This window comes from Lemur catta, chromosome 11, assembly GCF_020740605.2.
Source record: "Lemur catta isolate mLemCat1 chromosome 11, mLemCat1.pri, whole genome shotgun sequence".
Taxonomy (NCBI): Eukaryota; Metazoa; Chordata; class Mammalia; order Primates; family Lemuridae; genus Lemur; species Lemur catta.
In genome coordinates this window covers 93,113,676-93,126,782 of record NC_059138.1, presented here as the reverse complement: position 1 = coordinate 93,126,782, position 13,107 = coordinate 93,113,676, and the positions used below count along the sequence as shown (strand labels likewise).

At 45.4% G+C, this 13,107-nt stretch overlaps 1 protein-coding gene across 7 annotated transcripts in view; it reads right to left on the bottom strand.

Moving 5' to 3' along the window:
• Positions 1-378: 378 nt before the first annotated feature.
• The window catches only part of IKZF1 (IKAROS family zinc finger 1), an 87,473-nt gene continuing 74,744 nt past the window's right edge, over positions 379-13,107 (bottom strand). For 4 of the 7 annotated variants that reach the window (XM_045564723.1, XM_045564725.1, XM_045564729.1 and 1 more), the window contains 3 exons: positions 12,044-12,169; positions 7,696-7,830; positions 379-1,167 (listed from right to left, as the gene is read on the bottom strand). In XM_045564723.1, the coding sequence (XP_045420679.1) occupies positions 458-1,167; positions 7,696-7,830; positions 12,044-12,169 (971 nt within the window). In that variant the 3' untranslated portion in view covers positions 379-457. The remainder of the gene's footprint in view (positions 1,168-7,695; positions 7,831-12,043; positions 12,170-13,107) is intronic. The other 3 variants (XM_045564727.1, XM_045564730.1, XM_045564728.1) reach the window with 1 other exon arrangement.

Genomic DNA, 13,107 nt, shown 5'->3' with positions numbered 1-13,107 from the left:
GCACAGGTTGCTGGCCCTGCTGCACCCAGACCTCCCAGGCAGCCACACCTGTCCTGTTTACTCACCTGCAGAGAAACACCCCGGGGCCACGCGCTGTTTCTGGGGACCTTGGGAAGACACCGGTGTGCAAACCCCGTGCTTAGCACAGGAACCAGCTCACTCCTTCCCAGGCTTTGGCCTGTTTTATATAATTCTCTCAACACCGAGACTAATTATTTGGAGAAGGGGATTCTAGGAAGCAACAGGTGAGGAATTTCAGCTAGTTCTAGGGAGAGACAGCAGTTCTGGGTGCTCCCGGTGCCTCCCTGCCCGCAACAATAAAAATCTCCTTGTTTCAAAAGCAACTCAAACCCAAACAACTTAAAAAAATCAAAACCCAGCTATGAATCAACACAGCACTCCCGGGGCAGCCCCGCCCAGACTGCGGCGGAGCGAGGCGCGGGGGTCCGGCTCCCGCTTAGCTCATGTGGAAGCGGTGCTCGCCCCGCGTTATGTGCGACGAGAACTCGTAGCGGTCCTGGCTGTGGTAGCCGCACATGTTGCACTCGAACGGGTCGCGGAAGCCGTGGCAGCCCATGTGGATGGTGTACATGACGTGGTCGAGGAAGAGCACCCTGCAGTGTTCGCACTTGTACACCTTCATCTGCTCGCCGCTCACGCTCACCACGCGCACGGCGTCCTGCGCGCCCTCGGACGCGGCCCGCAGCAGCTCGTAGGCGCGGTGCTCGTCCTGCAGCGACAGGCCGTTGCGCGCGTGCGGGGCGATGTGGTTGGTCAGGTAGATGAGGCCGCCGCGCTGCTCCTCGTTGTTGCTTTCGGTGTCCGTGGAGTCTTGGCAGCTGTTGCTCGGCGACGCCTCCCGCTCCGAGGGCGCCGCCTTGGCCTTGGAGAGCAGCAGCAGGTTCTCCACCGCGCTGTCCTGCGCCGCGTGGTTGGGCCGCGGGCCGCCCTCGCCGGGGGGCTTGTGCAGCTGGTACATGGGGCTGATGACCGGGACCACCTCGGAGCCGCCCGGAGGCGTCTGCACCAGGGGGCGCAGGGACTCGGCCCCCAGGTAGCTGATGGCGTTGTTGATGGCTTGGTCCATCACGTGGGACTTCATCATCTCGTTCTCCTTCTCGTAGCTGGCGCTGCTGTCGTAGGGCATGTCCGGCAGGCACTTGTCCCCTGTGGGGAGCAGGCGACAGTGAGTGAGGCCAGGCAGCAACAGCTAATCCACGCCCAGGGAGCGGGCAGGCGGGGCCGTGCCACACTGCACCGCCACAGGAGGGGAAGGCCACACGTCTGTCTGGTGGGCCCCTGGCCGGGGACCTACCCATCGAGGGCACTTAAAGAAATTTGATTGGATAAATAAATAAAAAGAATAGGGGCACCAAAGATTGTGCCAATTTAAACAGCACACATTTAAATGGCCAAAAACCAATGCTCGTGCCTTTTATTAAGGATGGTAGAATTCAACATTATCTTTAATTTAATTATATTATTTAATTTAATTATGCTATTATAGTTCATTTAATATTTTAATGATGTATTTTCAATAGAATGTTCTAAGCAATTTGCAACAAATGGCTAATTTATCATACATTTACATAACTCAAATACACAGTAATTATATGATTGTTCATAATAATATTCCATATAGGTATTTAAAATAGTATTGTGATGTAATATTAAATCATCATTTTAATAGTCTAGAATAAAATTCAATTAAAATATAGGATGACCATACATCATTTATAATAAAATTATATATTTCTTATAAATAACACAAAGGTAAATGGGCTCTAACTCCTGATGTGAGTAAAAAGTATACTCAGACTTAAAAAATAATTCTCTGTAGTTGGCAGAACAGAAACATATGGTAGAAAGTAGGAAGCAAAACAAGAAAGCTACAGGGGAAAATGGTAGGCTACTCATCTATTGTTTTTGAAAAGTGCCGATAATTAGTGATGTACAAGGAGCTATTGCTAAGGACCCAGCAGTCTGACTGGGCCCTGGCCTCTAGAACCCTATGATCTAATATCATTGGTTTGTAGGAGTAGATGAGCTCACATCTCATTATAGGTTAGAAGAAGTAATTGTACAGCATCACTGACACCACACAAGCTTTTTCTGCTTTTGTGTCAAGGTGCTGCATGTCCTGTTACACTAACCCCAGAAGAGAATGAACCCATTCGGGTTTGTACCCAAGTCTGTCCCTGTATCATACCTTGGCAAGCAAAGGAGGAGAGTGGACTTTGTGGCCAATTTTGCTGAATATAAAAGTGTTTATAGCCCAAGCACCCAAAATGGTGCTTCCCCACCTCCTCATCCTGTCTCTGCTCAAAGTCATGGTTCTGTGGTTTCCCACACAACCATTGAAATCTGTTGTTTTCAAAACTTGGTATCAACAACAAATGGTTGTAGGAAACAAATCAGCATATATACCAGATTACTATGGCATATGGAAACAACCCATAGTATTTCTCTTCCCTATATCCCTCCAAAATGAGAAAAATAAAAACTTACAAAACTTCACCAACAGCAATCAGAAAAATGAAGGAATATATCCTAATGAAACACACACACACACACACACACACACACACACACACACACTCCAAGACCAAGGAAAGAAACAGAAAATGCTGGCAGGAGATATTGGGCAAAGCTTGGCTGCTAATCCTACCTCCAGAAACCTTAGATATGAATCAACAACATCCTCATCATTTTCCCTAATATCCTCATGTCTATACAGAAACAAATCAAATATTTTATAGGTATCTTTTTGATACCTGATCACAGAGCAGCTGAAACTCTGCTAGCAAGAACCAGATGACAGCGGAGAAGTACATAGTGAGGCTGGCTCCCTTGGTCAGAAGCAAAGTCCTCCATGGTCTGTGCTGAGGAGGAAGATGGCCCAAAGCCCCCAAAGTATTTCCTGTGGGAATGGGAAGCACTCCCCAACCAGGTACAGTGCTGGTAGTTTAGGCCACATAACAAAATCTCAGAACAAGGGAGAGAGAGCAAAGGAAAAGTATTTTAACAAAGGCTGCACTCTGCCTCACCCAAACTCCCCCCAAGCCCATCCTTGGCATTCTTTCAGGCTTTAGAAAACTAGATAGAAACTCAACAGCTGTCACAGGAAAAAAAAGTCTCAGATATAGTGGGAAGAATGTTGAAATGTCAATCAACCTGTATCAGACCAAGCAGAACAAGCAAGATGAAAGGAAATGTCATGGTTACTATGAAAATATTTTCTAGCAATACAAGGGAAAAAAGAAAGTAAAACGTAGACCAATAAGCACATCCTGGGTTGTGTGTGTGGGGGGACCTTAATTCAAGGAAAAAAAGGAAATGTTTCAGAAATGTTTCACGACATGAAGTCAAATTTTTAAGAATATTCAAAGATGACATGTAAAAACAATAAAGTGAGAGGCAAAAAGATCTCAGCTCTCAAATGAAGGACAAAGTAATATCATCACAGAATTAATACATGAATTAGAAACAGACAGTAATAGAACAGAAACTACTAAAAATTGAATTACTGACATACAAAAAAAATACAAGTGATTAAGTGTGAAAAAGACAAAGAAAAATAAGCTTAAAGAAATGCTAACAAACGTGGAAGACAAATTATCCAACATATGGACAACTGGTATCCCTGAACAGAGATCACAATAGATAGAACAAAACATAAATTTACATAAAAAAGAATTTCCCAGAAATAAAGAGGAAAAAAGGGAATCTCTAGATTAAAATAGCAGGAAATTTTTATTTAGAATGCAAAACACCAAGACACATCCTAGCTAGGTTATTTAACTTTAAGGTTAAAGAAAGAACCCTTCAGGCATTCTGGGAAAACATGAAAATCATCTTAAAGAAGAAAAAAGTCAGACTGGCCTTAGATATCTCCACAGCAACATTCAACAGGCAATTCCATTAGGCAACATGGCAAAATCCAAAAAGTTCTCAGAGGGGGGAAAAGAAAAGAATGATTCAAGATCATACACTGTGAAGATGCTCTTCCAGTATGAAGGCAACAGGCTGATGTCCTCAAACACAAAACAATGGTGGAAACAGAACACCTATAGAACCATTTTGAAAAAAGTTACTTGAATGTAAAGTCCAATCAATTAAGAGATTATTCAAAATAAACAGAAATAATAACGAAGGGGCTGGGTCTGATCCTTGAATCTATTTAAATAGAGAGTTAGTAATAAATAGCTGAACTACTATGAGTATTATGATTATAGAACAGAATATGAGTATTATGAAGCTAGACAATGTAAAAATAACAATATAACTGTGAACATGGGGAACTGGAATAATGTCCATATTTTCAAAGCAATGAGCCAGTTGATACTGCCTAAATTCAAACAAGTTGATTAAAAAAAATTCAAAGTCCTTAATGATTTTCATAATATGTATTTTTAATCTTAGAGGATCCTTTAAAAATAATATTCCTTTCTGTGGGAAAATAGTTATTGGAAGATCAGCCAGTCCTTCAGTTTTGTTAGGGTTCTTTTTCACCTCCCAAATTTAAGATATGTATAAAATGATAAAATCTTTATGAAAGTATTTATTTCATATCTGTCCACCAGTCCACCTGTTCATCAACCTATCCACTCACATACATATATAGAGAAAGATATGTACAATGATGCTGTCCTACTTTTAATATTCACTATTTCTGGATGCTGGGTTTTATGGTGATTTGAAAACATTAATTTTTGCATTAAAATACTTTATATTAACTATGTGTCAATAATACAATGGTGTTTCTTTTTCTTACAAAAGAAGAAAATATACCAAGATAATTACAATAGGTAGCAGGAATATTGATAATCGTTATTTTTCTCCTTGTGCTTTTCTGTATTTTAATAATGTTCTCCCCGTAATCCCCAGACCAAAAACAAGGATTAGCATTGCTATTTAATATTATCACCTCTCTGACGGAATTCATGGATCCTGTTGACCTGAATCTGATTATCTCAGAGGGTGAGATCTTTGATGGCCCTAATGGTGAGGAATGTGGCTAGCAAAACAAATATTTATTCACAATCACGCTGAAGTTTAATGTAAAAAAATTAATCATAGCTCATATATCAATAAAGCTAAAATATATGCCCCTTTGAGTAATATTCAACATGAAAATAATATCCTCTTCCATTTTAAGGTGCTTTCTACTGTTGAGGGCACTGTCACATCCACCATCCCTTTTGACCCTCAGAGTAGCTCCAAGGAGGCAGGGCCACAGGCCCATTGCACAGATGGCAACACTGAGTCCAGTGCTGTGCTCAAGACCACCAGTCGGTCACTGCTGGAGCTGGACCCAGGGGGTCTCTCCACTCCACCACCACGGGCTGGCTGTATGAGAACAGCTGCAGGGCTGCACACTGTGGAAGGACAGACTCTGCGTCCCCGAGGTGAAGCGGGCATTGGAGATCCAGCTGCCTTCCAGAGATGGAGAGCCGGACACCCTGAGAGTCACACACAGTAGAAGGAAATCCCATCAAGTCGGAGCGGGGCTAAGGTAGGTATTTTAGGGCAGGAAGAGGCACTGTTTTAGAAATGAGCTGACAATCTTCAACTCGTGGGGAAATACCAACAGACTCCACAGCTGCTTCTGAGCCTTTTGCTCCAAGCTGCACTTCTGCTACCCTTGTCCTCCTGTTCCCACTACGTTCTTCCTCGTGTGTCTAACTTCTCCCTGTTCTCTTGGCTTTGCTCCATCACAGCACTGTGCTGTTGGTTTTTTCCTTTTCTTTTAATAAGGAACCCTCTCAAGACAACGCCCACATCGTGGTCTCACCCCGGGTGGCGCTGGCAGCGTTTCACAGACAAGCTCCTCTCTTGGTTTGACGTCTCCCAAAGCTGAAGGGGCTGCAACAGTTCACTCGCCAAAGCACTGGCCTTCCACAGGCCCCTCACCTGCTTCCCGAGCTCGGTAACCCTGCACAGCCCGGCCCGGGCCCGTCTGCCCGGCACCACAGCCCCGGGGGCCGCCCGGAGGCCGCGCCCGCAGCTTAGGCGAGCGGGGACCCACGCCTGCCCTGCCTCGGCCGCAAGGCTCACACGTACGAGCGCAGCTCCCCACACGGGGTCTCCAGCCGGTGGGTTTCTTGTTATTCAAACTGCACCCTTCCTTCCCTTGCTCCTGCCAGCCTCCAACCTGTGACGAGTCTCTCCGTAATCAACAGATCAAAACGGAGCCTTACTTGAAGTTGCAAGAGGGAGGCTGGTGCCCAAGAACCTGGCCTCCCTCTGTCTTCCCGCTCTGGGACCCCCGGGCCTCACTGGCCACTGTTCTACCCGTCCCCACGTGCCACAGACACCGGGAGGTCCTTGAAAACCAGCACATCAGGAGCGGACCCCCGCCTTCCCCATAGCCCGGCTTTCCCCTCTCTGTGGAGGGCGCACAGCCTGCGGGAGCCAGCGTGACTCACGCGGCCTTCTCCCGCTCCTGCCCTGACCCGGCCTTCCTCTCGCCACCCCCTGCCACACGCACCCCCCCTTCCATGCCTGCTGCCGCCGCCTCCCCGCTCTCCCTCCTTCAGTCCAGTTGTGGTGCCTGCTGTCTCTATTTTCCAAGCTGTTTATTTCAAAAGTCTGGCAATTCTTCTTTTCCGCCGACTGACTGAGGGGTCCATCTCTCACCGTGGCAGCCCAGGGCCATTTATCCTGTGGTCAGGGCCGCGGGGACGGCTTCACTGCTCTCGCTTCCCCGGTGGGCACCTGGGTTGAGCCGGTCACACGCCCGGCTCCTTCATCATGTCCCGACTCCGCCTCCCACGACCACGTCACTGTTTCTCTCCATTCTGACCTGCCTGCCTAGAACCCCCCATTCCTCCAACACCCACGACGTGCCGGAATCCACCCCTCTTGCAAGGCCTGTCTCTGCTTCATGGAGCTTTTACTGTCCTCTTTCCTGGACAGAGCTTAACCTCACGCTGAGGGTTTCTCAACGTGCCCACACCCTTGGGGTCATTCATGTTCAAATCACCCTGTGAGACGCCGAAGTGTGGAAGCAGAGCCCTATCAGCAAGGTGACAAAGTGAGTCAGCAGCTCCATACTGACCTCAGGCTTGTCCCCGAGCCTAGCACCTTTCCACTCGGACACCTGCCTCGCCATCCTCGTTGACTTACGGTGTCTGGCCTGGGTGACAGGTGCTGCTGTGCCTGTCTGTCGTCCACACCAGGCAGTGGCTCCTGGGGGAAAGGGTTTTTATCCCTCACAGTACCTGGCTCAGGTGGGGGTTCAATGGTCAGAATAGCAACTCGCTGTGTCCTGTCTTCACTAGACACGACTCAGGGGCCACTGGCTGTGGGATTCCTCCCGCTAACCCTTCACAGTCCCCATAAGGGGACATGATGAGCTCAGAGAGGCTGCTCAGGTGCGGGGTGTCGTGCTGTGTGGTGCCCCCACCCCTGACCCTGTGCACACAGACCCAGCCGCACCAGAGGGACAGTGTCCACAGGCAGATCACACCGAGGACCCCAGACGCTGCAAAATCACATCTAGCAAAAACTTGTTATTTTTAAGACCCTTATTGGAAAAAATTCTAAGATAATTAAGAAATGCTAAACTCGCCAATTTTTGCTTTTTGAAAAATAAGATTTCTTTTCCTTCATTCTACCTTCAACTAATTTCCACTTTTGCCTAAAACACCCGCATAGTTGTTTTTTAAGAGACAGCAAACGTTTAACTCTTACCAAGAAATTTCTGAGGCATAGAGCTCTTACGTTTGGCGACGTTACTTGCTAGTCTGTCCAGCACGAGGGATCTCTCTGATCCTATCTTGCACAGGTCTTCTGCCATTTCACTGTGATTAGTTTCTTCTTTAATGACTAAAGTCAAAGACAGTTAGAGAGGCCAGTTTAGAAACTTTTACGTTTGAAGGGTTCAGTTGTGTCCAGCGTTAAATCTGACATTTGTTAAGTGCCTACAAGAGCCAGGCCCTTTGTAGAGGTCATTTCTAACCTTCCCAACAATTCTGCCAGACAGAGACTGGCTGTAGCAATGCCAGTGACTGGCCACCTGCTAATGCTCCTCCCTCTAACACCTGCTAACTGCACATCACCCGCTAAGACCAAAGAACAAGCACCACCACCACTGCCAGAAGCTGGAAGGGGATCATATAAGAGTGTCCCTTTGAAGGATCTTTTTAACTTTTCAAAAGACTCAAATACACTACCCTCAATCAGTCCTAGCAATAGCCCTCTGAGATGCAAAGAACTATCACATCTAGAAATGACCTAAGGCTTTGACTCCACCAACTGGCACAGCAAACTGAGATGCCAAAATGTGGCTTCTTAAGATCCTACAGCAAATCTTGGCAATGTGGGGAAGGAACCCAGAGCTACTTATCCCTGAGCACACCACAACCTCCTGGAAATCAAATAACACCTGGATATTATAGAAAATTTGGAAATTTAGGAGGTAAATGTTGATGTATGGGCTATTTCTAGTCAGTCTCTATTTTTTCATATCATCTCTTTCTTTCCACAATTGAAGATACAATTTTGTATCCTGCATGGTCCCATTAACTTCTACTTTTTATGGTTGAGTTTTTTGAAATACAACTCTTTCATTTCTCTGCAAGTTGTCCTAAACTATAAGGAGCCGAATGTGTAAAATGATCACCTTCTGACTATCTAATCAATTCTTACAACACTGTTTCTTCCCTGTGCTTCCTCCTTCCTCAGGTGTCACACTGATTGATCACAGGGCCCGGGCAGGTGATTGATTTGTCTGTCTGTTCTTCCAAAGGTTCCATCCATTCCAGCTACATCTTCATATAGTGCTAGATATTACTCTTCTGTTTTAAAATGTCGCCAATTCTCTCAATTTTTATCCAGAACTACTTCACAATATATGGTTCCCAAATTCCAGTAAGATTTACAGAAGAATTTTATGTTGAATCTGTGCCTGACTGGGGGGAGCACAGGGACAGTGTCCACACTTCTGTCCTTCCTCAGCCTTCCAGGGTTGCTTCCTTGCCTCAGAATGTTTGATCGTTTTCGTCATTATGTCCTGCACATTACTGGCTAACATGATTTCTAAGTGTTTTACATCTTCATTGCTATTATGAATGTCACTTTAAAAACATATGCTCCAAACTGGTTATTATTGCTGGTATATTTTATATTTTAACATTGGACATATGTGTTTCTTATTAAATGGGCAAACATATATAGCCCACACCTTGATTTATATGCAGGATAAACATAAATCTATAAAACCCAATTCCACTAATTGTATACTTTATCTATCAAGCTAGATATCAGCTTCTCAAAGAGTCCATCCTTCTCTGCAAAGCGAAGGCCTCCCGAGAGCCCCAGCCTCCAGAGTGGATCACAGCACGGAACAAATGAGCCCACGGCTCCCGAATCACCGGCTACTCTGCCCTCAGAATCACATGCCTCCAAGGGCTTGTGATACAGCTTGTGTGCCTAGGGCTCAAGAGAAACTCACTTTTTTCTGTAAAGACATTAAGAATAGGTGACCTAAATCCTTTTACTAAGAAAAATTGTATTCAGAAGAATTAATCTTTTGCTACATCTTCTAAGCTAGGCTTTGTTTTTACCTCGTGGGTGGGCCCACCCTAAGGGGGTCTGGGAATAAAAGAGACTACTCACTGGGCATCTGAGCATGGGCTGTCTCAGAGGGAGCCGTGGAGGGACAGGAGAGGAGAGACACCCTGGCAGGCACAGGCCAACCATCTGCACAGCACAGCTGAGGTGGCCGACACCCCCGGGGCCCCTGCCTGCCCAGCCAGCTCCAGATGCCGTCCAGGTGGGCTTTCGTTAACGTCCTTTCATGGATCCCCTCAACACTCCTAGCGCCTGACACTAGCACTTGCTGCATCCTTACAAGGGTGTTGGCACGGGTAAATTAAAAGGCATCTAAATGGTGTCTCTGTCTAAAGGTGTTTATGATCATTTTGCACATCTTGATGCAATACGGGCAGAAAGAATTCAGTGCCAGCCTGTGTGGCTCCATCTGGGAGCACACGGAGGTCAGACGCCTGCTTCTTCCCAGAGAAGCCTTCTTCCCTCCTGAGTGTGGGGGCCTGAAGACATCACTGTGCTAGTCCAAATAATCTCACCACCAAAGGAAATAAATTAACATTTTAGGGTGACATTGATTCTCACTACAGGGTAATATCTAATACATATTACTGGCACATAAGTTTATTGACGTAGATGCCAATAGAGGATAATTAGGTTGAAAGTGTCGGCATGTCAGTCACCTAAACGCCCGGGTTTAGATAAGCACCTGGTGCGTGTCTGGGCTCCTGTTCACACACAGATTCATTCCCCACAGGTGGCACTCAGGGCACTGCCATGAGGGTGGCCAGGCAGGAATTATCAGTCACATTTAAGAGGTGAGCCCTGGGTCACATGCAAACACAGACTCAGAGATGAAACTCGAACTCAAGTCTCGGTGAAATGAGCAGTGCTCCTCGTCCTGGCCTGGAGGGAGCTCTCCACCAGCTGTGAGATTACAGCTGGTTTCTCGAGTAACTAAAATGTTGAAGGAAACAGACAGAAAGCAATATGCTGTCTGTTCCTTCTGTTTGTTTTGTCTTCTCAATTTCATGCGTATATCAGATTGCTGTATCCAATAAGGCTTGGTATTGCCAACTGTAAGTCCTCAACAAATATTTGTTGAGTACGGAAAATGGCTTATTAAGCATTGATATGTAAATTACATCATTAGGAGAGCTTACTTCTAAGATCCATTAATTTATTTTTTACAGAAAAATACAATATCTGAGCGTTCACATTTTATTTTAAAAGAACATTATCATCCTCTCATCCCTCAGTCTCCCGCCCTAGGGTCTGGGCACAAATTGATAACTATTAAATTATTACTATTATTATTTTAAAATCCAGTTTCCCCTCTTCCACTCACCCTTAATACTATTCCATTACAGACCTGAGACTTTCAAAGAAGCTAAATGATAATTTAAGGGAATGTCCCCATTTCACAGGTGAGAAGATTAAGGCCCAGGGAAATCACCTGCTTGCCCCAGGTCCCTGGCTCCTCAGTGGAGGGGACAGCATGAGGAGCGCAGAGCTCTTGCTATGTGGCTTCTCGATGCCAAGACTCATCTGAATCAACTTTAAGGCCTTCATGCTGAGCATACTTTTTTCCTGCTCTCACCTGCTGTTAATAATCTGAGTGTGCTCTGGTGAATTTTCCTTTATGAACCATTTGTTAAACTCAGAACATTGCATGAGGCTTAATAAATTCTCCACGACTACTTTAATTTCTACCCCACAGTACAATGACGATTTTTCTAATGGTAGTGCTAAATGAATAGTGTTGTGAAAGAGATTCGCTTCACTTGATCTATTTATAAATTTCTTATCTCCTAAAAAGTTAGGAAGGAATCTTTTATAGCAGCTCTGCCATCCCCTGAGTACACTCTGCCTTCCCAGGTACTCTCTTCACACCTTTCGCTTCGCAGTATCTGGGATCGGAGCTGAGGGCCACCTCGTCACACAACACACAACGAAGCATCACAGCTCACAAGAAAAAGCAACCTTCCTCTAATCTTTCAACAGCCTCAATCCTACGGAGTTCTAGGGTCTCCCAACAAATTCCAGCCTCCCATTCCACGCCGGTGTGGATACTGTGCCCTTGGTCTGAACTGATGATTGAAATCACAGCCCAAAAGTTTTTATTTGGTCAGCTCCTGAAAAAACAGTTTTAAAACAAGATTTCACATTTTATTTTGATCACTAAGCACAAAGACTCACTACTTGAGGCCTAGGGGGAAAAAAAAAAACCACCGGCATCCAAAAAACAAACCAAAGACTTCAAAGGCTCACTATTATTTTAGGCGTTTCTCCAGAGTTGAAGAGGGAGGGGTCGAAATTCAGGCTGTCTGGTCATCTGAGGATCTAGAAGGTTGGGAAGCACAACGTGCTCCTAGTGGAGCTGCGATGTCACCGGCCAAAAACTTCCCTCCCTCACAGCCGTGGCGGGAGGTGGGCCTCTCCGTGCTGGGGGAGCCGGCTCAGGCCGGCCTCCAGCGAGCTTCGCGCTTACCTGGGTACAGCGTGCCCGGAAGGCCCATGCTTTCCAAGTAGTTGTGGCAGCGCTCTTTATGTTCCTCTAAAGAGCTGCGCTGTTTATAGCTTCGGCCACAATATCCACATTTGTGAGGTTTACCAACTGCAGGAAACACAATTGAGTTCAAGACCCCAATTAAATGTCGGCCTTATGTATAATGGGAATGCATGCAATACAATTATTACCAAAAAAGTAAAAAAAAAAAAAAAACTCTACTCTTGAGAGCTAAAAGCATTATGGACTTGGTCAAAATTACTGAACTTAAAAATGTTAACGCTCAAGGGTTTCTTTGTACCAAAACACATGTAGTTCTTGTTTCATCTTGTCTCCAGCTCTGACTACCAAATTCTCTCCTTTCTAAATCACTGACGTCTGTCCTTTAACTGGAGGAAAGGAACCACTGTAGTGTCACAATGTGGATGCCAAACAACTGGACATAGATGTCAGGAAGGCCCCCGTGTCGGCCAGGTAGTCTGCAGACTCACCTCCTGAGCGGGCCTCTGTCTACGCTGTGAGCCAGACCTGGCGTGATGCTGGTTCCACGTCTAACACAACCAGAGTGAGCCCAGTTCTAAGGTGCTAAACTGGATAATGTGAAGTCTCTAAGAAATCACGGTGGACAAATATGCTTTAATAAAATGAACATTTTATTTCTAAAACGTATTAGAAATATTTTGTATATGAATACACAAATATAAAATATATTTCCATCAATACGAAAAAATGTATTTTCATATACCTGGAAAATACACTATGCGTTTTTCACAAAGCTTATGGAAGAGCTCTGTTTTCTGCCCAAAGAAATTTAGGATGGCATAGCTTCTAGATCAGCCCCGTCCAGCAGCACTTACTATGAGGACAGAGATTCCATCTGTGCTGTCCAATATGGCAGCCACCAGCCAGGTGTGGCCATTGAACACTCAAGGTGTGGCCAGTGCCACTGAGGAATGAAGTTTTAACTTTGATTTTACCTTATTTAAATTAAAATTAAAATACTTCATATGGCTAGTGGCTACTGTATTGGGCAGTATTAATTCTAT